Source organism: Peromyscus californicus, unplaced genomic scaffold, assembly GCF_007827085.1.
Source record: "Peromyscus californicus insignis strain IS unplaced genomic scaffold, ASM782708v3 Scaffold_10__1_contigs__length_136768540, whole genome shotgun sequence".
Classification (NCBI taxonomy): domain Eukaryota; kingdom Metazoa; phylum Chordata; class Mammalia; order Rodentia; family Cricetidae; genus Peromyscus; species Peromyscus californicus.
The window spans coordinates 42,489,861-42,515,768 of NW_026294391.1; the positions used below are offsets into that span (position 1 = coordinate 42,489,861).

General features: G+C 34.2%; 1 protein-coding gene across 11 annotated transcripts in view; it reads left to right on the forward strand.

The window, feature by feature from the left end:
• Nucleotides 1-25,908, forward strand: part of Dmd (dystrophin) — a 2,242,690-nt gene that overhangs the window by 1,684,449 nt on the left and 532,333 nt on the right. For 9 of the 11 annotated variants that reach the window (XM_052732199.1, XM_052732319.1, XM_052732309.1 and 6 more), the window contains 2 exons: nt 4,877-5,088; nt 20,215-20,369. In XM_052732199.1, coding sequence (XP_052588159.1) covers nt 4,877-5,088; nt 20,215-20,369 — 367 coding nt within the window. The remainder of the gene's footprint in view (nt 1-4,876; nt 5,089-20,214; nt 20,370-25,908) is intronic. The other 2 variants (XM_052732151.1, XM_052731886.1) reach the window with 1 other exon arrangement.

Genomic DNA, 25,908 nt, shown 5'->3' on the forward strand with positions numbered 1-25,908 from the left:
TTTGAGCTCCTGTGAGCCCAGTTTAATTTATCTGTGTTTTCTCTTGTTATGTTCTTGACACCTTTGGCTCCTACAATCCTTCCTCCCTCTCTTCAGCAGGATTCCCTGACCTTGGTTTAATGCTTGACTGTGGGTATTCATCTGTTTCCATCAATTACTGGATGAAGCCTCTCTCATGACAGTTGGGCTGGGCACCAATCTATGAGCATAGCAGAATATCATTAGGCATAATTACATTGACTTTTTTTCTTCAGTCGTATTTGGCTCTATACTATGTCTCTGGGCCATCCAGCCTATGGGTTCTGGTGATCCAGGCAATGTCAGGGATGTGTTCACTCTCATGGCATGGGTCTGAGGCTGGAACAGTTATTGGTTGGCCAGTCCTACAATCTCTGTGCCACCCTTACTACAGCACATCCTGTAGGTAGGAAAGATTGAATGTAATGTGGCTAAGTTGGTGTTCCAATTCCTCCACTGGAAGTCTTGTGTGGTCAAAGGAGATGATCATTTCAGTCTATGTATCCCCTATTGCTTGGAATCTTAACTGAGGTCCTCCTTGTAGATTCCTGGGAGTTTCCCTTGAACCGGGTTTCTACCTCTCCCCCAAATGACTCTCCCTTTCTAGTTGTCTCTTTCAGTACTCTCCCCATCTAAAACATAGTAGATACTCACTTATAAGTGGAAAGTAGCTTTAAAATAAAGGTTAATGGTGCTGTAATCCACAGACCCAGAGAGATTAGGTAATAAGTAGGGCTCAAGGGGGGAGGTGCTCAGATCTCCCTGGGAAAGGGAAATAGAAGAGATTTCATGGGTGGATTGGGGTCATGTAGGGATAAGAACATGAGGGATCAAATTTTATGCCTTCTTTCATCTCTTGACAAAATGAAATATCTGTAATGCTTCTAAACCTTTCTGCATATGGGTGGCAGGGTCTTCCATGGTGATTACAATTCATCAACTGCATTGCTCAGCTTTTTTACCCAATAGGTAAACAACTAATTACTCAATATTCTAGTCTGTGGTGGAGAATCTATTCTAGTTCACTGTCCAGTAAATATTTTTAAAATATTCTCCTTTTTAGTACTGAGGATCAGGCTAAGAGCTCCTGTATGATAGGCAAGCTTTTGGCCACTGAGCAGCATCTGTAGGCATCTAAATGCTAAATTATGTTGTAAGTATAGCAAACTGATCTATATAATACATGTTGCACCAATTTTCAAAAAGATGAACATCTAAATTATATATAATAAGTTAAATAATGCTTCAATTTCAATATATAATGAAAATTGCACTTAGCATAAACATCTAAATTGGTTAACTGTCACAAACTGAATATACCTGTGTAAATATGGCACAAATCTAGAAACAGAGTATTATGAGAAACCTGTCAGAGCCCTTCATATGTATTATAGTAACTACCAATTGAACAAGGGCAACCACTATCCTGAGTCCTAAAATCTTCTACTTTTTTCCTGAGTTTTTGTCTTATATTTAATCAGTATTTCAATATATACTCAATTGTAACTGACCTTTGCACCCCTCAATATTATATATTTGAGATCTATCCATATTGTTGCAAATATATACAAAGCTCTCACTCCTCCATATATACCACAAAATCATAGACAGATAGATGGATAATGAATGGATAGATAGATAGACAGACAGACAGACAGACAGATAGATAGATAGATAGATAGATAGATAGATAGATAGACAGACATAGGTATAACACGAATCTTAGAAGGTCTTATTAATAAAAAAAACCCAGAGCCAGATATTGGGGCGAAAACTGAGTCATCAGATGAATAGAACAAGCCAAGCCACAAGTTCCTACCACTAGGAAATCCTCAGCCCAAAAGGTAGCTACTTCCTATATACTCATACCTATATACCTTTCTATGACCTGCCATCTTACTTCCTCTTTCTGCGCAGCTATATCATTTCCTTTTGCTGTCTAGCTACATCATTTCCTGTCTGTCTGTGCAGACCACCAGACCTCTATGGTTAACTAGCACTGGGATTAAAGGCACGTGCCACTATGCCTGGCTCTGTTCCCAGTGTGGCCTTGAGCTCACAGAGATCCAGATGAATCTTTGCCTCCCGAATGCTAGGATTAAAGGTGTGTGCTCCCATTGCCTGACCTCTATGTTTAATATAGTGGTTGGCCTTTTCCTCTTATCCCCAGATAAGCTTTATTGGGGTGCACAAATAAAATATTACCACACATAAGTAGATAGAAATTTGTTTATATTGTTTTAAGAGGAGTGGAAAGTATGAGTCTTTGGGTAAATATAAATAAATATGCATTTATTTTGACTGCATATATAGAAACAGAATTATAAGTCAAATAGTATTTTGAATATGCTTGACAAATTGACGAGTTCTCTAGGGTCTTATGAGTCCTTTTGTAAAGGTAATACTCTCTCCATAATTTCTGTTCTGTGAAATGAATTCTCATGTATGTTCATTGTTTCACAGTGAGTCGTGCCTCTTCTTCCTTTCTGGTATTCATCTAATTGTACTTAGTTGGTAATAATAATACACTATTTGTGCTTATTACCTTTTAGATTTTAATGTGGGTGTAAATTTTAAAATGCCTCTAAAATAACATTATTTTATGGAAAAAAATATATATTACTTTATCAATGATTGGATTAAAAACAGGCAAAAAGGTATAGTAATTTATTATTTGTACCTGAAATTAATTTTAAAATGTTGGAGAAAAGTGGTTTATCAATGACTTTTACCTCACAGGATTCTTCAGCTCACCATATATTTTAGTCTAAGGACTTTATATCTATAAAAAACTATAGAAATGATGCGTGAAAATACAGTCTTACAAATTAGAACAAAAGAAACCAAGCCCACCAAACATTTATTTATATGAGATAGAGATTATGGGTGTGAATGAAGACAATAAAAGAGGAGTTATAGCCATTATTGAAAGGACATAAAGTTGAAACATAAAAGACAATGATTATTTTTCAATAAGAATAACTCAAGATTTGGAGAAAGGGTTGAATTTTTCTTTCTTTTTAAAAAAGTTATTAACATTTGTTTGTTTGCATGTACATACATATCTGTGGGGGTACATATATGTTTGTGGGTATGAAGGATACATGCACCATGCAGTACATGTAGAGGCTAAAATAAACAACTTTCTGCCATGTAAATTCTGGGGTTGGAACTCTGATCATCAGGTTTGGAAGTATGTGCCTTTACCCAATAAGCCATCTTGCAACCAGCTAGGTTTTTCTTTTCTTTTAGTGAATATAGTAGTACTAATTTGGCCTATGTTTCTCAAAACAGAAACCTTGAAATGACAGAGGAAAATGTGGTTTATTTGTAAGGTGATCAAAGGAATGACCTGTAAGGGAATGGAATAGAGATAGGGAAAGGAAAGAAACTACAAGAGTCAGTTATTAAGGAGGCTATTGTTAGTCATAGTACACTTGTTCAACATTACTGAGGGAATTCAAGGGGTATAGTGAAAAAAATTCTCATAGTTTTTACCCTCAAGCAGCAGGACATGGATCAAGGAATAACGTTCTTCCAACTCTTATCTGTCAGTGCCATAATACTGTTAGTTATGCCTCAATTGTTCCTGCAAATCTAGTCAGCCTAAAATAAGTCCTTCATGCTTTGTAGTACAGCAAGTGCTTGCTAATGTGCACTTAAGGAAAGTACCAAAGGTATCTAAATTGGTTACTGCCAGCATCTATTAAAAACTCTATCCTTGTTTTGAGGTATCCATTGTGTAGAATGAGAGATAGAAAGTTAAAGATATAAATCATAGTAGTATATGATAAGTGTCTATGGTTGCACAAAGGATGATCAGGAGAACTCTTTATCCATAATAATTATATTTGAATATACAGTTAGTTAGCAAAGATGTACTTAGAAGGAAAAATGTGTATATATATATATATATATATATATATATATATATATATATATATATATATATACCACACACACACACACACACACACACACATATATATATATATATATATATATATATATAATAACAAATCCTCTGGCATAATTAGGTCCTTATATACATCCTTTGGAATGTCTATTTTATTGGCAAAATCATCATAAAAATAATTGGAACAGGAAAAAGCAAAGATACTGTGCCAAAAATGTCTTGCTATGTATAAGAATTATGAAATAATATCTTCTGAATACCGTTCCATTCCATTTTTGGTGAGGTTTGGCTCTATGTGCTTTGGAAGATTATTATGTAAAATTTCCTTCACAGTGACATAAGCATCAAGTTTATTTGTCCAAATACTCTTGTTAAATAGATATAAAGAAGATCATTGTCTCCTCTTATTTGTTCTCATTTGAGCATGAAGACCAGAGGACAACCTCAAGAGTCAGTATGCAGGAATTTTCCACCATTTTGTGAAACAAGGTCTTTCTTTTAATTAAAATGTCACCAAGTAGTATACACTAGCTAACCCAATGAGCTCTGGGAATTTGTCTGTCTCTGTTTCCCATCTTGACTCTGACTTCAGGACATCCAAACTCAGATTCATACACTCACAAGTCAAATGCACAAGTAATAGAGTTGAGCCCTTTAGTACCTTTCCAAGAGATCATTCTCTTTTTTTTTTTTTTTTTGGTAATAGAGACTAATATTAAAGTTATAGTTCTACACATAACACCATTATTCTAGTTTACTTTCATGATGATAATTTAACAGAAAATCAAATTTTCCAAATGAAAATGGAAGTAATTTATTATTATACCCATGGCACCTTGAATATTATAATGAGAAATTAAAATATTAAATGAAGATTTTATGATAAATTTCAACTGTCTTCTCTAGAGTAGTATTTACTATTTATTTTTCCTTTAATGCCAGTTGAAAGAATTCAGAATCAGTGGGATGAGGTACAGGAACACCTTCAGAACCGGAGACAGCAGCTGAATGAAATGTTAAAGGATTCAACGCAGTGGCTAGAAACGAAGGAAAAAGCTGAACAGGTCATGGGACAGGCCAGAGCTAAGCTTGACTCATGGAAAGAGGGTCCTCACACGATGGATGAAATCCAAAAGAAGATCACAGAAACCAAGGTCAGTGTCCAATATCATTTTAAAAAGAAAATACTTCTTATAGCAAATAAAATCATGCCATGGATTAGAAGTTAATGTCTTTAATGGAAAATCACATTTAAAAAAATGATTAGTGGAATTTGTTTGTTTGTTTGCTTTCTTGCTTTTAAGACAAAGTCTCAAACTCAAAAGCATCCTTCAAGATGGGATTACAGGTAATGCCACCACATCTACGTGCTCAAAATTTTGAGACATAATAGAGGTTAGAGGAAAACTGATAGGCTGTTACAACTTTAAAGTTAATTTTAATCTTATAGTATGCACATGGTGTGTTAGTTTTTGTTTTGCTTTGTTGAAACAGGCTCTTGAGTAGCCTATTCTTGCCTCCCTTCCTGATCCTCTAAACTGCACCTCCAGAGAGGTTAAATTACAGGCATGTGCCATGCCACCAAGCTAAATTTCTACTGGGGATTGAACTAAACACTTCCTGAATGCCAGGCAAGCACTCTATTAAGTGAGCTATTTCCCACCCATGGGCTGTGTTTTACACTGAAACGTTCTTTTAAGAGCATTTCAAAGATGATATTGCATACCACACTTCTGTGATATTATGAAGTTGAAGTAACATTTGCCATCAATTTCTCCCTAGAAAAAGTAATAAGTCTCTCCCTTCCCCACGCCTTACCTTACAGAGAGCTCTAACTGGAGAAGGGAATGAGTGGGTATCAGAGATGGCATAAAGGGAACATGCACTCTCACTTTCTTTTCCCATTCTCCGACGTTAGCACAGCATTGTCTATGCCTCCTATTCTTTCTCTTTTTCCTCTTAAAGTATTAGAAATACCTTTCTACATGATACTTCAGTACTCTCTAGGCTAAAAGAAAATGGCAAAGGAATAAAGTGTATTAATTTTATCAAGTACCATGCATGATGCTTTACATGTATTTGATATTTTCAAATGTTGTTTTTATAGGCCATCTGAGGCATTAAATGCTAAGCAGTAGATACTGTTAAGAGATTTTAAGCAATGAAATAATACAGTTGTTATTGTGATTGAGTACTAAACCCAAAACTCTCTACTTTTTTTTTAACCTGGCAGAAAAGACTTTCTAGTAAATAAGGATATGAATCTGACATGAGTTATATCATATAAGAAGAAAAGCCATATAATTTTCTTAGATACTGTTTTTTTTATTTCTAAAATATCCCATTTCCAAAGCAATCTGTTTATATTATATTAAGTTGCATTGAGAAATAAACCTTAAGATATCAACAGCATAATACAATGAATGAAATTAATAGCAATTTATTTGATACTGATAAATCTTATAAGCTCTATCCAAATGGTTACTTAGGGATAATCTTTTCCAGGTTTTAAACTATCTTGTTAAACATATGCTTACTCTAAGGCCACTGAGAATGTGTTTATTCAGTCCATGGAATTTTATAGCCAGGCCTAGGAATTCTACCATGTCTCATTGACCAGAACTTTTTCCCAGTTAATTTCAGGGAGACTAAATGGAATTAATAAACTTTTAGCCAATCGTCATCGTAGCCACATTGTTAAAGGATCTAAGCTGCTGTGAAGATAAGATCTTCACATATACCCAGAATTATATAAGACCATGTAGGATTTTAAGACTCATCATTACCTCTGCCGTTAGTAATTACCTGGCACAGATGCATAAGTAATGTCTAGTAATTATTTTCCTAATTCCTAGTCTATTTGAAATGCAATACACATGGCTAATTTTGAATGATCATTTCTATTTTATTTTTCTTTCATATATTACATTCTGACTGCAGTTTTCACTTCCTCAATCCTCACAGTTCCCCTCCACAACTCCCTCTCTCCCCCAGATCTACTCCTCTATTTCCCTTCAGAAAAGGGCAGACCTCCCAGGAAAATTAACAAACATAGTATATTAGGTTTCCATAAAAATAGGCACATCCCCTCATATTAAAGCTGGATGAGGCAACTCAGTAGGAAAAAAGGGTCTCAAACACAGGCAAAAGAGTCAGGGAACCCCCTCAACTCCCACTGTGAGGAGTCCCACAGGAACACCAAGCTACACAACCATAACATATATGCAGAGGACCTAGGTCAGCCCCAATCAGGTTCCCTGGTTCTCAGTTCAGGCTCTGTGAGCCCCTGTGACCCCTGTGAACCATTTTCCTGTGGTGCTCTTGACTCCTCTGGCTCCTGCAATCCTTCTTCCTCCTTCTCTGCTGGGTTCTGCGAACTCTGCCTAATGTTTGGATATGGGTCTCTGCATCTGTTCCCATCAGTTGCTCTCTGATGTTGATTATGCTAGGCTCTGGTATAGTTTCCTTGAAATTAGTATACTATGAATTTCATAGATCTTAAACAAAAAGAATTAATGAATACAAAATTATCAAGAAGAGATAGATGTAAAAAAAAGGAAAATGAGAGATAGTACTATCTTTGAATAAAGAAAAGTCTAAAAGTGGCAAAAAATTTAATCTTACCCTGAGAAAATCCTAAGGGGGTGTCAAGAATTATTAAGGTGTCGTACGCAGCTGCTAGAAGAGTACATAACTTCATATAGGAGAATAAAAGAAAAAGAAATATGGAAGAAGAAAGCAAAACAGTCTAATTATCTAAACAGGTATTTAAAAACATCTAAAACAACACAGGATTTTATTATAATTACTTTGTCTTTGTCTCTTGGATAGTATACATGAACTCTAAACCAATCCTATTGTTGATACTAATGTTGAGTGTTTGTTGTATGCTAAAGACAGTGTTAGTCATTTGCATGCATTGTTTTATTTGGTTCTCTCATCCATTGTTTATGAAAATTGTTCTTTTTTAATTGTATGCAGAAAACTGAAGGCTGATGAGATTCAGTAACTTCATTTTTGTAGGAATAGGGATGCAGGATGGGAATTTATAGAACTCATTATTGTGGATGACCTCACAAATTTTCTCTTCTGCCCACTGTCTGTAAGAATAAAACAAATTGATAAAACATCATGAGACTCTGAAAAAACAAGAGTAATTATCAATTCACAAGTTTATATCACAAATCAGGCAATTGGCTTAAAAAGAAAGTAATTAAATAGTGTAATATGAAAACCTTTTCACAGTATTGTCTTCTTGGAAAAAGATAATTTCAAATTATATTCCTTTTAGATGAAACTACTATTTTTAATTCTTTGCAAAGTTGGGGAATGAATAATAGAGATATCTGCTTTTCATGGCTAAATGTGTTCTCACTGGTGAGTAGTGTTGGCAGGCTTATACTTACAATTTTCTTTTAAGAAATATGTTTAGAAATATACAGGAGAAGACCCTAGATAATCTGACCTGAATCTTCCTCCTCATAAATTATTGCTACGTTTGTGTGCCTATGATTGCCAAGAGACCCTACTAACCTGGCAAGGTCCTCATCAGAGTTGGAGAGCGATAGTTAAAGCAGTAAGGCTTCCTTGATCCCTCATACCTGATGAGGACTCAGTCTACCCTTAATAAATGGCAGTGATTGGTTTCAAATGCTAACACAACTCTATGGCCTTTTGAATATTTTAAATCAATCACCATACTTGAATTCTACTGATCTGGATTCCTAGCAATCTGGATATATTAATGATTTTTAAGCTTAAATCATCATCTTGAACCCCTTCTAGCTATTATCTGCACATATTTTTAATTTTTCTAATGATATCTATAATTTTTTAAAATTCTGAATTTCCAGTTTAGTGTCATTGCCTGATTTTCATCATTTTATAATTTTTACTCATTATCATTTTTAATTCTTCATAGCATTTCACTAAGTTTCATCTTTAACTCTTCTCTTTCTGGTTTGATATTTTTGAAACTCCACTTCTTGCTTAGAGAAATTAATAGGAAGTAATTCTATAAATAATACCACATTCACAGAGTAGAAATCCCTTATGAGATGGAATCTTGGAAAGCTCATCTTAAAAACATGGTCAGGATAGGAGGAGACAGCAGTAGGAGAACATTGGTTTGGCATAAAAACAGACTGCAGACTATCTATTCTGTGAATTACTAACTAGCAGGTCATGAAAAACTATCCATATTCTATATGTACATTCTCTCTTTGCTGTATAAACCATTAATTTTCTGGAACAATCATGTACATCTGGAATGCAGATTATTTTGTTAATCACATCTCTTCATCTGATGTTCTTAAAGTTGGTAAAAAAAAAATGCCCTTTTAAGAAAGACAGATATTATAGGGAAAAAAACATACAAGATTCCACACTAATCAAAATCCTTGACAATAAACCATAACAGACTCCTATAAGTGATGATGCCATTTAGAAGTTTTAAAAGAAGTATGCCATTGGCACCTGAAACTGCCATCACAGATCATCCTAGTATTTATTTTATTTGGTACAATCTTGTTTTAGTTTGTAGCCTGTTCACTAGGCTAAGATTGGTCCAAACTTGGCAATAAGTTATTTGGAAAAAAATTATTTCTTGGTCATTTTGAACTTTCTTTTTCTGGTGGCCAGGCTCATAGTTTTCATTTTTTTTCCCTTCAGTATTTGAAAGAGAAATTCCTTTTTGGTCTGCTCTGTGATTGCTTTTGTGTCAAATTCAGCATAAAAGCTTCTCAAACGTGACAGCATTAGCTGTTTTGTGCTTGGCTGAGCTAAAAGTACATGAATTCAATAGAGAAGTGAAAGCTTGTTTGAGCCTAGCTGATTTGGCTATTGAATACTTGAAACTATTTCAAGTGGGAAATCTAATAATTTAAAAATTATTAAATAAACATTTCAAACGCTGAAAAAAACCAGTTTTAAGTATGTCCTTTACTGGACCATAGATACATTATAATTATAATTAATATTTGAAATTAAGCCCCTTCTCTAAAGTAACTACACTAGCTACTTGAGGATCACAAATTAGGAAGAAAGAAATCAAGGGTCTTCTTGGATAAACATGAAGGGTATAATTTTATTATATGTGGAGAAGGTAAAATTATATACCAGACAGTATTCTGTTTGTAATATAGATAGATATGTAGAATGTTAGAAACTGAATTATTTTATATATGTTAAGCATATATATTTTGTCAAATATGTATGTATGTATATATATTAGAGTTATACAAAGTTATTTCTGCAAATTTACTGAAACTAGTAGTTTGAACTTTTGATTTCAAATGTAATAATGAAAAACATAGTCTGAAACCTTTTCAGAACCTACCATTTGGTCACAAATTTTTAAAATTTCCCTTTGTTCACTCTCTAAAGCTGCTACATGAGTAAGAATAATCAATATGCTAATAGTACTTTTCTTCTTAAAGCACTTGGAAGCTACTAAACGTAAAACATATGGACTATACTTTATATCAAAGATGCAACATAGGTAGTAAAAGGATACTTTCCTCTGGTACCCACACACATATTTAAGGCAGAGTTACCATGTCTTGCATTCCTTTATGCTCTGATCACATCATTATTTTACCTAAGTTTCTGTTCATGGCTTAATTTATTCAGTATTTGAAAATACACTATGATGATTCTAGAAATCCACTCCTCCACAAAAACAAATTCTGGAAAACAGTTTGAATATTCTCTTTGCTGAAAATCAAAAAATTAACCAAAGATTATAATCTCTGAAGTGCTATACTTCCACAAGAACAGCAAGAGTTTGAGGCTTTTATATTTTCTTGTCATTTTCTTCCAGCTCCACAGTAGTCTTGAAGATCAGTGGCCTTGGAGCCACTGGTAGCTATGAAAACCAGCAGTCTTATAGCCACCAAGATTGACAGGATTGGTATTCCTAAGAAAGCCACATTTAATTCTAAGAGTGTTGGCACTATTTGACCTGTCTTGCAGCTCCCTGGGAAAAATAAATTAAAAACAAACCTATGTACAGAATCTAGTCTTTATTTGACCTGACATATAGCTAAGTCCCCAGAAGAAGTCATATATTCCTGTTCATTGTTCATATCATTCCATAGCAGTTATTTAACAAGGCATCTTACATTGATAAGATGCTCAATGGGAACGGTTTAAGAAAAAACTTTAAATGGGCATCTGGGGATTGAGTTGTCCATATGGAGACTTCAAAAGCTCTGTCATATTCATTCAGCATGCCTTCATAAGTAGATATGCAAAATAAGCATAAAATTTATACAAAAGAACCAAATAAATACTGGCTTTGAAAGCACAACAGCCATAGGGAAGAAATCACCATGATGAATGGCCAATAGATATAATCCAGCCTGAGAAAAAGAAAAACAACATGAAAACACATAAAACAAAATCTGACAAAAATAAAATGATAATTCAACAAAATATAGCTGACTGTTTCCCAGTTCTAATACCAAATTAAGTATCTGGAAAGATAAATAAGGAGAGACACTTGAAAATCACTAGAATTTTACAAACTATAGTAGCCATCTCTACAATGTTCTACACAATAATAGCAGAATACACATTATTATCCATTGCACAATAAATCCTTTCCAAGACAGCAAGATAGTCCACATTAAAACAGATTAAATTCTGGAGACTATGAAATAAAATTAAATATAAATAGCTGGAATACATTGATAAGCTTACAAATATAAAAATATTATATATGCATCCTAATGTAACAACTGGTCCAGAAAACAAATCTAATTAAAATTAAAACTACCTTGAGAAATATGGAAATAAAAACACAAAATACTTAGACTTCTGAAGAGTGAAATGTGTGATATTACGTGTTGGTGTGGAAAAAAAGAAGAAAAAATTTCCAATCAATAACCAAGTTTTCTATCACTGGAACTACTAAAGAAGAAAATCCTACTATTATCAGAAATAATCGATGTTTTGTAGTGAAAATAATGAAAGGAAGAAAGTAAATTCAAGACAGGAAGATTTAGAACTGTGTCTATGTGCAACAGAAAGAACTCTTTTTGATAAAAATAATTTAAAAAACAGAGAAAGAAGACTTAATTACTAATCTTAGCGATTAAAGGGAATACTGCTATGAATTTTATGGAAATAAAACTGAATATAGAGAATATTGTGAACAACTAGAGAAATAACACAATGAACCTGTAATAAAAAAAGGGAATGATAGTTTTTTTTCTTTTATTTTCTCTCATACATTACATCATGAGAGCCGTTTGCCCTCCCATGCACTCTTCCCAGTCATCCCCCTCGGCACCCCTCTTCTACAGATCCACGGCTTATCCATTTCCCTTCAGGAAAGAGAAGGCCTCTAAGGGATATCAACTAACCACAAATGACAAGCTACAATAACACTAGGCACAAACCCTCATATCAAGATTTGACAAGGCAACCCAGTAGGAGGAAAAGGATCCTCAGAGCAGGAAAAAAAGTCTGAGACCTGCCCACTCCCACTGTTAGTCCCACAAGAACACCAAGCTACACAACCATAGCATATATGCAGAGGACATAGCACAGACCCACGTAGGCTCCATGGTTGCTGCTTCAGTCTCTGTGAGCTCTATGAGTCCTGCTTAGTTGATTCTGTGGGCCATCTTCTTGTGGTACCCTTGACCCCTCTGGCTCCTACAATCCTTCCTTCTCCTTCTCTGCTGAGTGATACAAGCTCTGCCTAACATCTGAATATGGGTCTATGCACCTGCTCCCATCAGTTTTAAGTCTCCCTACAATGAAAGATACAAATCCAGATAGCTTTACAAGTTAATTCTACCAAGCTTTCAAAGAATAATTCATCTCCATATTTTGCAAACTCTTCCAAAAGTAGAATAATACTTTCCAAGTAAACAAATATATCATAACAAAAAGAATAAACTTCTCTTTGAATAATATTCTTAGTTTTAATACAATGACATATTAAAAGGATTACCACTAAAACTAGGTGGTATTTTATCCCATGAATAGCAACATGATATACTTATTAGTAAAATAGAAATATATAAATATAATGTGGTAAAAAACACAGTGAAATAAATTCCATCATTTGTAACAGCAAGAATGAACTTAATGGACTTACCCTGAGTAAAAAAAAACAGGTATAGAAAGACAAAGATCTTATTATATCACATGGATTTATATCTGGAATCCAATCACTCCAAACTTATTACACAAGTGGAGATAAGAATATTGGTTACAAAAAGTTTACTGTATTATTGTGGAGATCATGTCTCAAGTTTTCAGTAAGAATGATTAAATCCTCAAAGTTTATTACACAATATGCTGATGTGGTTAATGATAAATTGTTTTATGTCTCTGAATGCTTTTAAAACCACATTTCAAATGCTCCAATACAAATAAAATGAACATTATGTGAGATGGCAGATTGTTATTTATCGTAAAGTAGTAACAATACATCACATTGTATCCTATAAATTATATAATTTTCATTTGTTAATTTAAAGTAAACATTTAAATAAAAATAATTAAAGTTTAATGATTTGAAAAAATAACCTATTCCAGGATGAAATGTAAAACTAAACACAAGAACTAAAACTTTAAGGGCTGGAGAGATGACTCAGGAGTTAGTCACTTACTGTGCAATCATGTTTCCTAGAGTATGGATACCAGCATTCTTGTAACAAGCTGGGTGTCCAATAATTGCCTGTCAACCTAGTTTGAAGGGATCATGGAAAGTATCACTGGGGCTTGCTGACTTCTAGCCTAGTCAAGAAAATCAAGCCAGATTCAGGGAGAGACCCTATTTCAAATGTATAAATGCAGTGTTAAAATAGGACACTGGTCACCATCTTCTGGACTGCATATTCATGTACAAAGCTATATACCCATATCTGCATGCTACACACATATAAAAAAATAAAGCTTTAACATAGTTCAAGAAAGTATAGGGGTAGAAATATTGTTAGGCAATATCTTCTTAGATGCAGCACCAAAAATAAATGTAATAAAATGAAAGACACAAAATTATACTTGATCAAAACTAAAACTTTTGCCCTTCAAACAATGCCAATGACTTAAAAGACAATCCACAGGAAAGGAGAAAATATTTTAAATAATATCTGTGATGAATAATATATTCAAGAACATATATAAACTCTAATAACTCAATAACAAAAAATACAAATGACCCAGTTACATAAATTATTTTATTGAAAAATTCTCCAAAATAGACACCCTAAACAAATGATAATATGGTTATCACTATTGATGAGAAATTATATTTCATTGAAAAATGATGAAATAGCACTTTATATTCATTAGAATAGCTAAAATAAAGATGTCAGACTATGACAAGCACTAACAAGGATGTAGAATAATTGGAACCCTTATATATTTAATGAGAATTTCAAATGATCTGTTCAGATGTGGTAGTACACACCTATAGTCTCAGCAGTTGGAACAAAGAGGCAGAAGGATCTCTAAAATTTCAAGGCCATCTGGTCAACATAACAAGTTCCATGACAGCTATGTAATGAGACCCTGTCTCAAGAAAACAAACTCAAAATAAATAAAAACTGTGAAAAAATGGAAAAATATTCATCAGTTTACAACAATATAAATATTAGCATTCTGTTGCTAAATATATACTCAGAAGGAATAAAAATAGACAGAAAAAATGTGTACAGAAGTTCACGGTAGTACCAACCATAATATTCAGAAAGCGTAACAACCCATCTGTCAATCAGCAAATGAATACATAAACAAAATGCGGTACATCCAAAAATGAAATATTATTAATGATAAAAATTCATTGTGATGCTAATACTATAGCATAGATAAACCTCAAAGTCATTATGCTAATTGATGTAACTCAGTTGAAAATAACATTGTCTTTGTCTGTTTATATGTAATACAAGAAATAACTGGGGATAAAGAAAATGGATAGTGGAAAGTTACTATTATTAGTATGAGGATTTATTTTGTAGAGAAGAGACTGTTCCAAAATTGGATTGTAGGAATGGCTACACATCGATGTTACTCAATCTAAAAGCAACAAAGTATACCACTTCAGTGGGTGTGTTTAATAGGTAGATTATGTAATGGTAAATCTGCTTTTAAAATTATATTGACACATGACTACAGATTTTTTTTTTCTAGATTTTTAAAGTATAGCTGTGTAATCTCATGTCAAAAAAGACTTGGGAATGTAATCTCCCATAGTAGGCTCATGGGATTTGAAAAGTTACCTAGAAATCAGGGTGTGGTGGCACACAGTATGGTGGCACACGAGAATTCTGGGGATTTCTGACGTTCTTTTGGGAGTAGTTTCTACTGGATCAATTTTATACCCTCTCAACCAGACTTATCTTAGAAGCCTGGGGTATCTGGATGACTTGTTAATTACAACACTGCTTAAGCCTTTCAATGAAGTCAGCAAATCAAAGCAAGAGCTCAAATAAAGTGAATGCTTTCCAAATGTCATAATGAAATTAAGGTAATGAAGCACTTGGAGGACTCTCCTCTCTTCCTTTTGTATAAAACTTATTCCACAGAAGCTGGGAGAGAAATGGGGCCTGAAAGTAAAGAGGGGAAAAATAAATTGTGTGCCATTAGTTTAATTATAAAAATTCATTACATGAAGCCATGTAAGACAGAAAATAATGGAACTCTAATGGGTTGGCCGATAACACATTTACTAGCCTGCTCTCAGCTTGTAGTCATTGTTGAAAGGACAAAAAAAGTAGCAGTACTGGTATGTAGCCCTCAAAGCTGTTGAAAAGATTAATCATTTCCAGTAAGCTGGAAAATGAGGGCCATTTTCTTAAATAGTATCCTGTATAGAATGTTACCTTGTGAAACAGAATTGTTTGGTAATGTCAAAGGTTTAATAGATGAGTCTTAGAGTTAATTGTGAGAGGCTTTACATTCGAAATAGCTTCCTTGCACATATTTTAACATTTCTATCATAAATCCATAAAGGATTTTATAGGTCATTTTAATTCACACAGGAAAGGAAGGAATTAATTTTATTTCCCCAATAAAGATTTATAGAACATTAATCCATATTCATAGCTAAATTGTTTAATTTTTAAAGAACCAAAACAAATACGTTCTTTTTCTGCTTTCTATGAACATCTTACTGTAGTTTGCACAATAAATTTACAATAATGCTGTGATCATTGAGAAAGTTGCTTTGTGTTCTTCAAAGTTCAATTGCAACAGATACAATTACTTTCCTTACATTTATTTATATGCAAATATGTGTCATCCATCTGGATTGAATCCTAAGAATCCTAATACCTGCACTATTGTGATGTCTTTTACTGACTTTACCATCTTGAAAAAGTGTCTTAACTTTAAGAATTTTGTATTGTTAATTGAACAATTGTAAAATTGCAATAAGAAAGAAAAGTTAACAAAAGCTAAAAGTAGATACATAGGTGTGCTACTTATGTTTGCGGTCTGTCTTAGCAGAGGGAAAGTCTGGATTTTATTCTTTATGTAAACTTAAACATTTTACAATTAGGAGCATCAAAGTTACCATTTCAATTGCAAAATAAATTATCTCGGGCAGTTATATGTAGATTGGAAGGCCAGTTTGAATATACAAAAAGTGAGTCAAATAACTGTTATTGCAAACTGTGAGCGAAAGATGATGAGGACATAAATTAAGGAGAGAGTAATGAAAGTAGATGTTTCAGGTATAAAGGAACTTCATGATGTATGTGTCTACTTTGGAGGTAGATGTAGCCCCTTTCTCCTCTGGTTGAGAATCCATTGAAAATCGTAAGGAGTAGACAATTGAATCAGATACAAATGTTATAAATAATAATACTTAAAGGAAAGGGAAAAATACCTTATATTCTATAAGAGAATAGAGAGAGCCAAGAAAAGAAAAGAAAAAACTTCCAAAGAACTAAGAGTAGTCCACAGGACCTTCTGCTGCACATCAATTAAAAGACAGCTTCTGACTTCCCAAAGGTATGGACCATTGGTAAAACAACCAGTTAATTACTTCCCACCAAAGTTTCAGTAACAAACAAGCTTGAAATGCAAATATCCTACAAAATAAGTATGCATTGCCTGTTCGTGAGGTTACAACTTGAGAGGGGCTTCAGATTTATTTTGGTAGCTTTGCTCCACATGTCATTTGAATATCCTCTCCCTCAACTGGTTGAGGGCAAATCAGTCTTATAGTGATGGAGAAGTATATGCACTGAAAATACACTTTAAGCCTGTGGTCCTTCTATTAGTTTCTCATTAGAATTAGGCAAAGCAAGTTACAAGGTCAAGATCAGTGTTAAGGCAAGGAGCTAAACTCAGCCTTCCGTAAGAGAAACTTCAGAGTTAGATAGGAGGGGATGAAGTTGTAGGCAGAGATAAATAAATTAGGATAGATCCAGTAAGATGGCTCAGCAGATAAAAGGGCTTATCACCAAGTCTGATGAACTAAATTCAGTACACAGCACACAGACAGACAGACAGATAGATAGATGCAACTTCAAAAGATGAATTTAGGATAATAATCAATTTTCTTGCAGTGATGTCTGTCAGAACAATTTTGTTAGAATGGTGAAGGCAGAATGGTGATGAGTTGTAAGAGAAGGCAATGAATATTTAATTTCTGAAGTGTATAACTGCAAAGGAAAAGACGATAATCTATTTCAGAATCTGTTGTTTAAAGATGAGGTAGTCACTGTTGCTTGAGGGCTGCAGAGAATGACCCTGCAGAGCAGGAAGAACTTGGAACACAAAGAGAAAGGGAATGCATGGAGGAAGAGCCCAGAATAGATATAAACCCAGATGCTGAAATTAATGTTCAGGATCAAAACGGTTGTCTTCTTCTGAGACTGAACAGATATAAATTCTTATATTTTGTGAAACTGATGCTTGGTGTATTCAATGACCTCTGTGGAACTATAGGTACGATCATTTGCTGTGAGATCCCTTTCTATTGATATTGTCAGGATTGAGTCTGGAAACCACAGACGATATTTCAAACAAAGGGAGTATGATTCTGAGAACTGGGTCTATAGCTAGTGAAGAAGCTGAAAAATACAACAGGAAATAGATAACTCCAGATTTATCAACTTCAGGAAGATACTATCACTTAAAAACCTGAAGACTCAGAGCTCCAAAGGCCCAGAAACCAGAGCCATCTGATGCTAACTCTATGAATGGTACAGCTGCACAGCGCATGCCCGAAATTCTTAGACTGGAGCAGCCCAACCTTTCTGCTATTCTTCTTTATCCCAGTGTTTCCTATTGGCCTGATCCAATAAGACACCAGCTCACAGGAGATACTGGAAAAAGCAGACTTCTTACCAGGGTTACTCCATCTAAATTACTGTGTAGAGTAAGGACAGAGAATAGAGCCCAGAGATAATGAGCTCTTGATGGTTAGCTCATAGAACCATAGTTTTCCATGAATCCCTTAGCACCAGACACACACACAGACATGCACACAGTATCCAAACAGAATGACAAATACCCAACACACAAAAACTTTTTATATATTTTTATTATATACAACAAATAAATAAATAATTCTTAATAAAATACATAAAAAATAAAAATAAAAAAATTTAATTAAATACATTTTGATCATATTCTTCCCCTTCCACAAGTCATGCCAGATCCTCTTCCATTCCCTACCCACCCAAAAATGTTTCTTCCTTTCAGAAGAATTTCTGAAATTTCAGAAATTTCAGAATTTCTATAATTGCTATTTCCCCTTTTCATATTTAGTTTTAAAAATGTATTCTGTTTTGCCATAAGAAAATCATGGTTGTCTTTTGTTTTGTTTTTTGTTTGTTTGTTTATTTTCAAAATAGGGTTTCTCTGTGTAGTTTTGGTCCCTGTCCTGGATCTCTCTCTGTAGACCAGGCTGGCCTCGAACTCACAGAGATCTGCCTGGCTCTGCCTCCCGAGTGCTGGCTCGGACTAAAGGCAGGCGCCACCACAGCCTGGCTCATGGTTGTCTTTGTTGTTTGTTTAGGTAATGGGGGTTGAACCCGTGATTTGTACAAACACTACCACTGAGTTACAGCCTCAGACCAATCATGTTCTCTTTACCATGATTAGTGTGCACATTTATTGGTTATTTTCTAATATCCTCTCAGTAAATATTAAAATTACTCTTTTGATGAAATATTTTAATCTTACAATACACTTATCTGCTTCAATATTTTATTAGGATAATGTATGATAAATGTTATTATGGAGTCACTTGGTATCTATTGCCCAATTATCATATTGTTTCCAAAACTAGAATGTAAGAATTTTACTAGTTTTCCCCGGTATGAATTTTGATTTACTATCATCAAACTGCACCTTCTTGATTTAATGGTTATATTACTTGAAAGTTAAGTTTCTCTCTTTTATCAAATTATTTTATTCTGTCACTTCATTTAGTTGCTTGTTCATATTTCTCTATTCATGCACAAATAACTTAGCTCTCCACATTGTAGTAAACATAAACATCTTAACACTTTAATGCTGTCTTAACGTATGGATTTGCCTACATGTGGCAGTGTTGGCTTGATATGCTTCCATATGACCTTGATTGACTTCTTTCCAGTGAAGAAATGACTAGATTGATTACACTCAGTTATCAAAAACAAACAAAGAAAAACACATAAGTTATTTGGTTTAGAAAGAACTTTATATCTTAACTTGTATTTGAATATTAAATGCAGTATCTTTAAAGTATTATAGTCCTTCAGAAATTGGGTGTTAACAGCACTCGTTTTGTTCAGCATTTTCTGTATGCAGAGTTTGTTAAATGCCAGTAGATGGCACTAATTACATAAACTATTCAACAAGTTAATGAAGAGAGGAAATGCATGTTTTTTTGTGGCAGATAAATGTAGATGTGGCAAATGATTTGGCACTGAAACTTCCCCAGGACTATTCTGCAGATGATACCAGGAAAGTACACCTGATTTTGTTATATGTCATATTCTAAGCAATTATAAATGAGTCTTTTATACTTTATTCTCTCTTGTTATAAAGAAAATTAAGCTTATTTTATTCCCAATTTATTGGTACTAAATTGAAATACCTGAAATGAATTAATGCTTAAGATCCTGCATTTGAAATTTTGTTGTGAAAAGCATGGTAATTTACATCATCATAGAAGACTGACATGTGATGCGTTCATAACAATTATGTAGACACGCTGTGACCTGAAGAATCAGTAACTCTTTATGAAATATTTAAAGATATCCCACCTGGAACCTCACTGGATAAAAAGTGACATTAATTTTATTTCCTGTACACACCTATAGCAGTTGGCCAAAGACCTCCACCAATGGCAGCTAAATGTAGATGTGGCGAATGATTTGGCACTGAAACTTCTTCGGGACTATTCTGCAGATGATACCAGAAAAGTACACATGATAACAGAGAATATCAATGCTTCTTGGGGAACCATTAATAAAAGGTAAGAGCTGCTTTATATGTCAAACTATGTGTTAACTATAATGAAGGGGCAGTGACCCCAGATGGACCACACCATTCTATTAAACTACAGCTTGGGGATAATACGAGATGACAAATGCTAATGCAACTCAAAAGCTTGGCTTGCTGTCCTGTTTTAATGAGAAGAAGGCTGGAATTTGGTGAAGTGAAATGATTTGCCCCCAATAACAAAGACAATGATGGAGCTAAGCAATTAGTCAAAAACAAAATTCTAGTGCCTAGGAAGCAGAGAGAGAACAGCAGTGGAAGGGACCAGAGACGAAATACCGCATGAGATCTTATGTTGAGTGAGCTACTTCCTCTACTTAGGCCAAGCTTTGAATGCTTCTACCTCCTTCATCTAATGCCAACAAAGTTTGAACCAATGAGTGGTTGACCCATTGATGAAATCAGAGCCTCTGTAATCTTATCAGCTCTCAATTGCTGGATTCACCAGCTACCAATCAAGACTTGATATGCAAAGCATAACAAAAAGTAACAACTCTTAGAGATACTACCTCTTCACATTTTAGAGATACTACCTCTTCACATTAGGTCTGATCTTCTCATCAATTATTTTGTGCTTTTCTTACACTGATACGTATTCAAATTATTAATAAAACATGAATCTCGTAATTAATTATTTTGTATTTGTCACACAAATTAGTCTAAAGACCATGAAGGCTAAAATTGTCTCTTTTCTTTGACACAACTGCTCATCCTAAAGCAGATTATATAAGGAGTTGGTAAATATTTGTAGAATCATGATTCTTTCTGCATGAAGTTTTACCTTAAGTGTGCTCTTATAGATTAATTATTGTTGGGCTCTTATTTTTAATTGTGCATGAAAACATAAGCAAAAAAATAGCAGGATGACAGAGAAAGGTAAATCTCATGAATTACTAGAAAACTCTGTTAGGCATTTTTAATTTGGAGAAAAATGTTAGCATGGAGGGGGAAAGTAAAAAGATTTTAAACTATGAGGCAAAAGTCTTAGGAGTGATTAGCTATTTATATGCAAACCTGAACTAGAGATGGAAAGTGAAAATTCCTGGGGAGCTTGATTTAAGCTGGTGACCATAGAAATAGAGCACTGATTTCCAGAAAGGAGATTCAATCTAAAGTTGAGAAGTTACGCTAGAACCCTATCAAAAGGACCCCAGTGAAAAAAGAACAAGTTTTAATAAGGGGCCAATATTTGGGGGAAAACTTTGGTCTAGTTCCTATTTGCTCTCAGGACAAGGTCTAGAGTCAGTCTTTTGCAATTGCTGATGTGTTAACTGTTTTGTTAACCAGGACATAGTAGGTTTGGAAAGAAGTATCCAAATGAAACCAATTGGTATTAGAAAGTCAACCATTAGATCTCAGCACAAAAAATCAAGGCTTCTCAAACAGAAGCTTCTTTGGGAAAGGGACTTAAGTACAAGTGTTAATGTAGTGAATTTATGGAATATAAACTAGTAATGGGCTAAGAGGAAAGCTTGTTCATAATGGAAAAAAAATAGAGATTTGGGGGCTGGCCTATTCTTATTTACACTGTGATTTCTCACACACCCTTTTTTCCATAATGTCATGATCCATAATGACGTAGCTGTCTCAGGTCTTTCTTCATGTTAGTTAAGTCTTTGGATTCTTTGGGGAAATGGCTTTTGGTTTATGTTTGTTAGCTTCAGTTGGCTTCAGTTCTTAAGAACTACCACCTTTAGAAGGAATAAATTACTTACCTAATGTGTAAAACTGATTCAAATTTTTTATCTCAGTTTATATTCTCAGCCCATGCACAATCTACAGTTCACCAAGCTGGTTTTAATGCATGCCTTAAGTATCAACCCTGCTTTTGTCTCTAGCTCCGTATACTCTTTGTGAAGTGGATCCATGTGTGTTTTCAGTTTGATGACGACTAACTATCAACATTTTCAGCTGAAGAAATTCTTTTTGGATTTGACCTGTATGTCCTACTGTTTACTTTTTGTTTTAATTTCCCACAAGACCTTGAAATTGAATAGATCCAAATTGAACTCGTCTTTGCCCTCCGCCAAGCTTTTTCTCCAAATGGAACAATTTTTCCCCTATGATTCCTAACCAATGAACCCTGCACTGCATTCAGTTGTTCATTTCAGGAATCTAGAGTCATGCTTGATTCTTCCCTCTGTAAATATCATTGTTAAGCTCTAGGAAAGCCATTTACTGTCTAAATAGCTTTCAACCCCAGTCTCCTTTCTCCATCTCTTCTCTTCTACTATTATTTCTTGTTGAAATTATGAAAATGACCATATCACTCACCTAAATTGATTCACCTCTAGTCCTCTTACTTTCTAACCCACTCTTTATGTAGACTCTGGGGTAGTTTTTTCAGACTCATTGAATTCTTACCTCCCCATTTTAAAGATATTTCTAATTTATTCATTGTCTTTTTTCATTCTGAGAATGGAATAAAAATTCTTCTGCATGCTAGGCTTGTACTTTTCCCATAAGCTATACCCCCTATATTTGTTGATTTTTAAGCACAGTCCATGCTATGTGGACTGCCTTAAGATTTGACCTGCCTTAAAATTCTAGTCTAATTGATTGCTCTACTTGGCTCCTTCTCCACATGCCCTCACACAATTGATGGTGACCTATTTTCATTTCCTTTTAGCTATGTTTTCTCTTCTCTGGTACCTGCTGACTGGTACACTTTCTTTGTTCTTTGTGTGCTTACATTCTACTCATTATCCAGGTCTTAGTTTAAATGCTAATTGCTTCAGGAAGTCTTCTATGTCAGTCATAAAAATCCCATGCTCTTTTAGTCTTTATCTCATGACACTATGTTTAAGTATTTGCAGATCTTTGCTTTCTGAGAATGTTGACTCTTTATTGAATATACATTAGCTGCTGTCCACCATTATATTACCAAGCACTTAGCTCAGTATACAATAACTATTCCTAAAACCTGCTCTGATTACATAGGTAAGTGGAAAAAACACTGGTGAGCTCACCAGGTTCTAAATGAGAATGCCAAACCTAGGGTCACATAGGTGTGCCTCATTAAATTCACTGGATCTCAAAACAAAACCAAACAAAATAAAGATGGAAAAGGGACTGGTAGGGAGGAGAGATGGTTGATAGAGGCAAAAGTTAGATAAGAGATGTTGTGGAGCCAGAGTAGTCAGAACACATCCTATATACATGTGTGAAAATAGAAACAAATTAAAGAAAAAATTCCATCTACTCCCTTATGAAAGTAACTCAACAATGAAATAAACCATATCTTCTGAGATTGCTTTTCAGCTCCAAATCGCAGTACATCTTTCAGAAGTATATCAAAAAGAGGTCTATTGGTCTTTTATAATGAGGCAGTCAGAAGTAGGCAAGTACTGAAAAGGATTCAGTGTCCCAGCAGTATCAACTCAGAAACTTATATATTCTTCCTGGCATTTCCTCAGAAATGCATATTCCAGCAGGAAGAAGAGAGCAGAAAGGATAATGCTTGCTTCAAGAAAGCAATGATTCTTCAGAAACTTGAGGACTAAAGCTGTGCTATGTAATAATTTCCTGTGGCTGAGAGGTTGACCAGTCAATAGAGAATATCTGCCACAGCAAGAATGGAAAGATAAACTAGCGAGTTGCATTAGACAACATTAAGTTTCTTGAAGAATTACCACTCAAGTAATGGACTGGTGGTATGAGGTTATAGTGACAAGGGGCCAATTGGGCCTGATGATTGCTGTGGTCATTGTCACAGATTCTGTGATTCTCAGTTGACTCCTAATCCTTCATATTAGAAACCTACACTGTATGTTTGCTGTCCTGAGTCCAGACTAAACTGTAGAAGCTTTTTCTATAATTTCCCTTACTTTGTAATGTTATAGACTTTATTATGAGTAAATAGAAACAAGAACACTCTTCATGTGATCATTTGTATTTTGGCCTAGTTGTCTAATAGCTTGCCCAGCTGAACAAAAAAATGAAGTAAATTATCATCCATGTCTGGATTGTCTGATGAGATAGCTACCAGTCATAGATGTGTATTCATATTTAATTATTATTAAACATAACATGAGATTAAGTTGGTTCTACTGGCCATCTTCTAAATGCTTAAGAGTCCCTCTATGTAATGGCTTCCCAACTGGGCAGTATAAAGCACAACACTTTCTATTTCTATTTACAGTCAAACTGCAAAACAGCTTTGCTTATATTACCTAAGCCGTTTCAGGTACTTTCCTAATAATTGTGTACTTTTTTCTCTGCAGAAGAGCAACTGCCACATTTGATCAGTAAACGATTACTTTACAATATGTTTTGTAACAACTGCATTTCTGTGTTTCTATTTCTTATTTCATGCATTTTACCTATTTTTCCTGTTGGGTTTGAAACTCTAAAAATCTATTACTTCTGCAGGATGGAACTTCTGCTTTTGTTTATCATGTAACCTCATGCTAAACAAGCAAGATTGATAATATAGTATTTGGGTTGTGAAGAAAAATACGTTACATCTTTGAAGAACTTGCTATGGAAAGCATTGTGATTACATCATCTCTCACAATTCAGGTTTAAAACTATGAACGAACATTAATATATTGCCTACACTGAAACTGCCAATCACATGGATAAATGTTATGCAAAATTGTTATGGATTTGGAAGTCAATTTAAAGCAATAAAATCTTCAATTCAGTTTTAAATTTTTGAATGTTAAGTAAGATATATGTTACTTGGAAGAACATTATTTTGATATTATACCTTGGCAGATTTTAGTTTCAAGAAATGAACAAACACAGGAATAAACTAGTGTTTTCTCTAGAGCCTCAAGTTAGAACACAGATTGCCTATGTAGGGAAATTTTTGTTTTCCTGATCATATTGCATATACAATCCATGGTAGCATATAAAGTCAGAGACTTGAGCCCCTATAACTTCAATTCTTTCTCTCCAACATCTAGGAATAGATATGAATTTGTGAATAGCATAATATTAGATGTGATATTTACAAATAACTGTGAGAGGCCGGTAAGGATTAGATTTGAGTAGTGCCATCTGGCTGTTGATTTTATGATGATACTGTCATGAGTTTTCATTTCATAATTTCCTTATTTCTATTCCAGGATCACCCCTTAAACCATAAATCAGCATTAAACCTAAATGCTGTGCATATGTATGTGTATAATATATATATATATATATATATATATATATATATATATGTTATCAACATCATACAGATTGATTTTTTTGGTAACTGTTTTATATTAAATATGTGTTATGTAGGCTCAGTACTTGCTACTAGGTAACAGTTGTGAAAATTCCTACCCTTATGAAGCTTACTTTCTTGGAAGGAGATAATAGGAGGTAGACATTAATAAGCTGTTTCTGTTTTGTTTTGTGTGTGTGTGTGTGTGTGTGTGTGTGTGTGTGTGATGTGAAAATATAAACAGGAAAAAGAATTGAGCTTAAATAAACGTGTGCATGTCAGAAAAATAATCATTACCCTTGAAATGTGGTGATCAAGTCAAGGGTGATAAAAATTATTGCATATCTCAGAATAG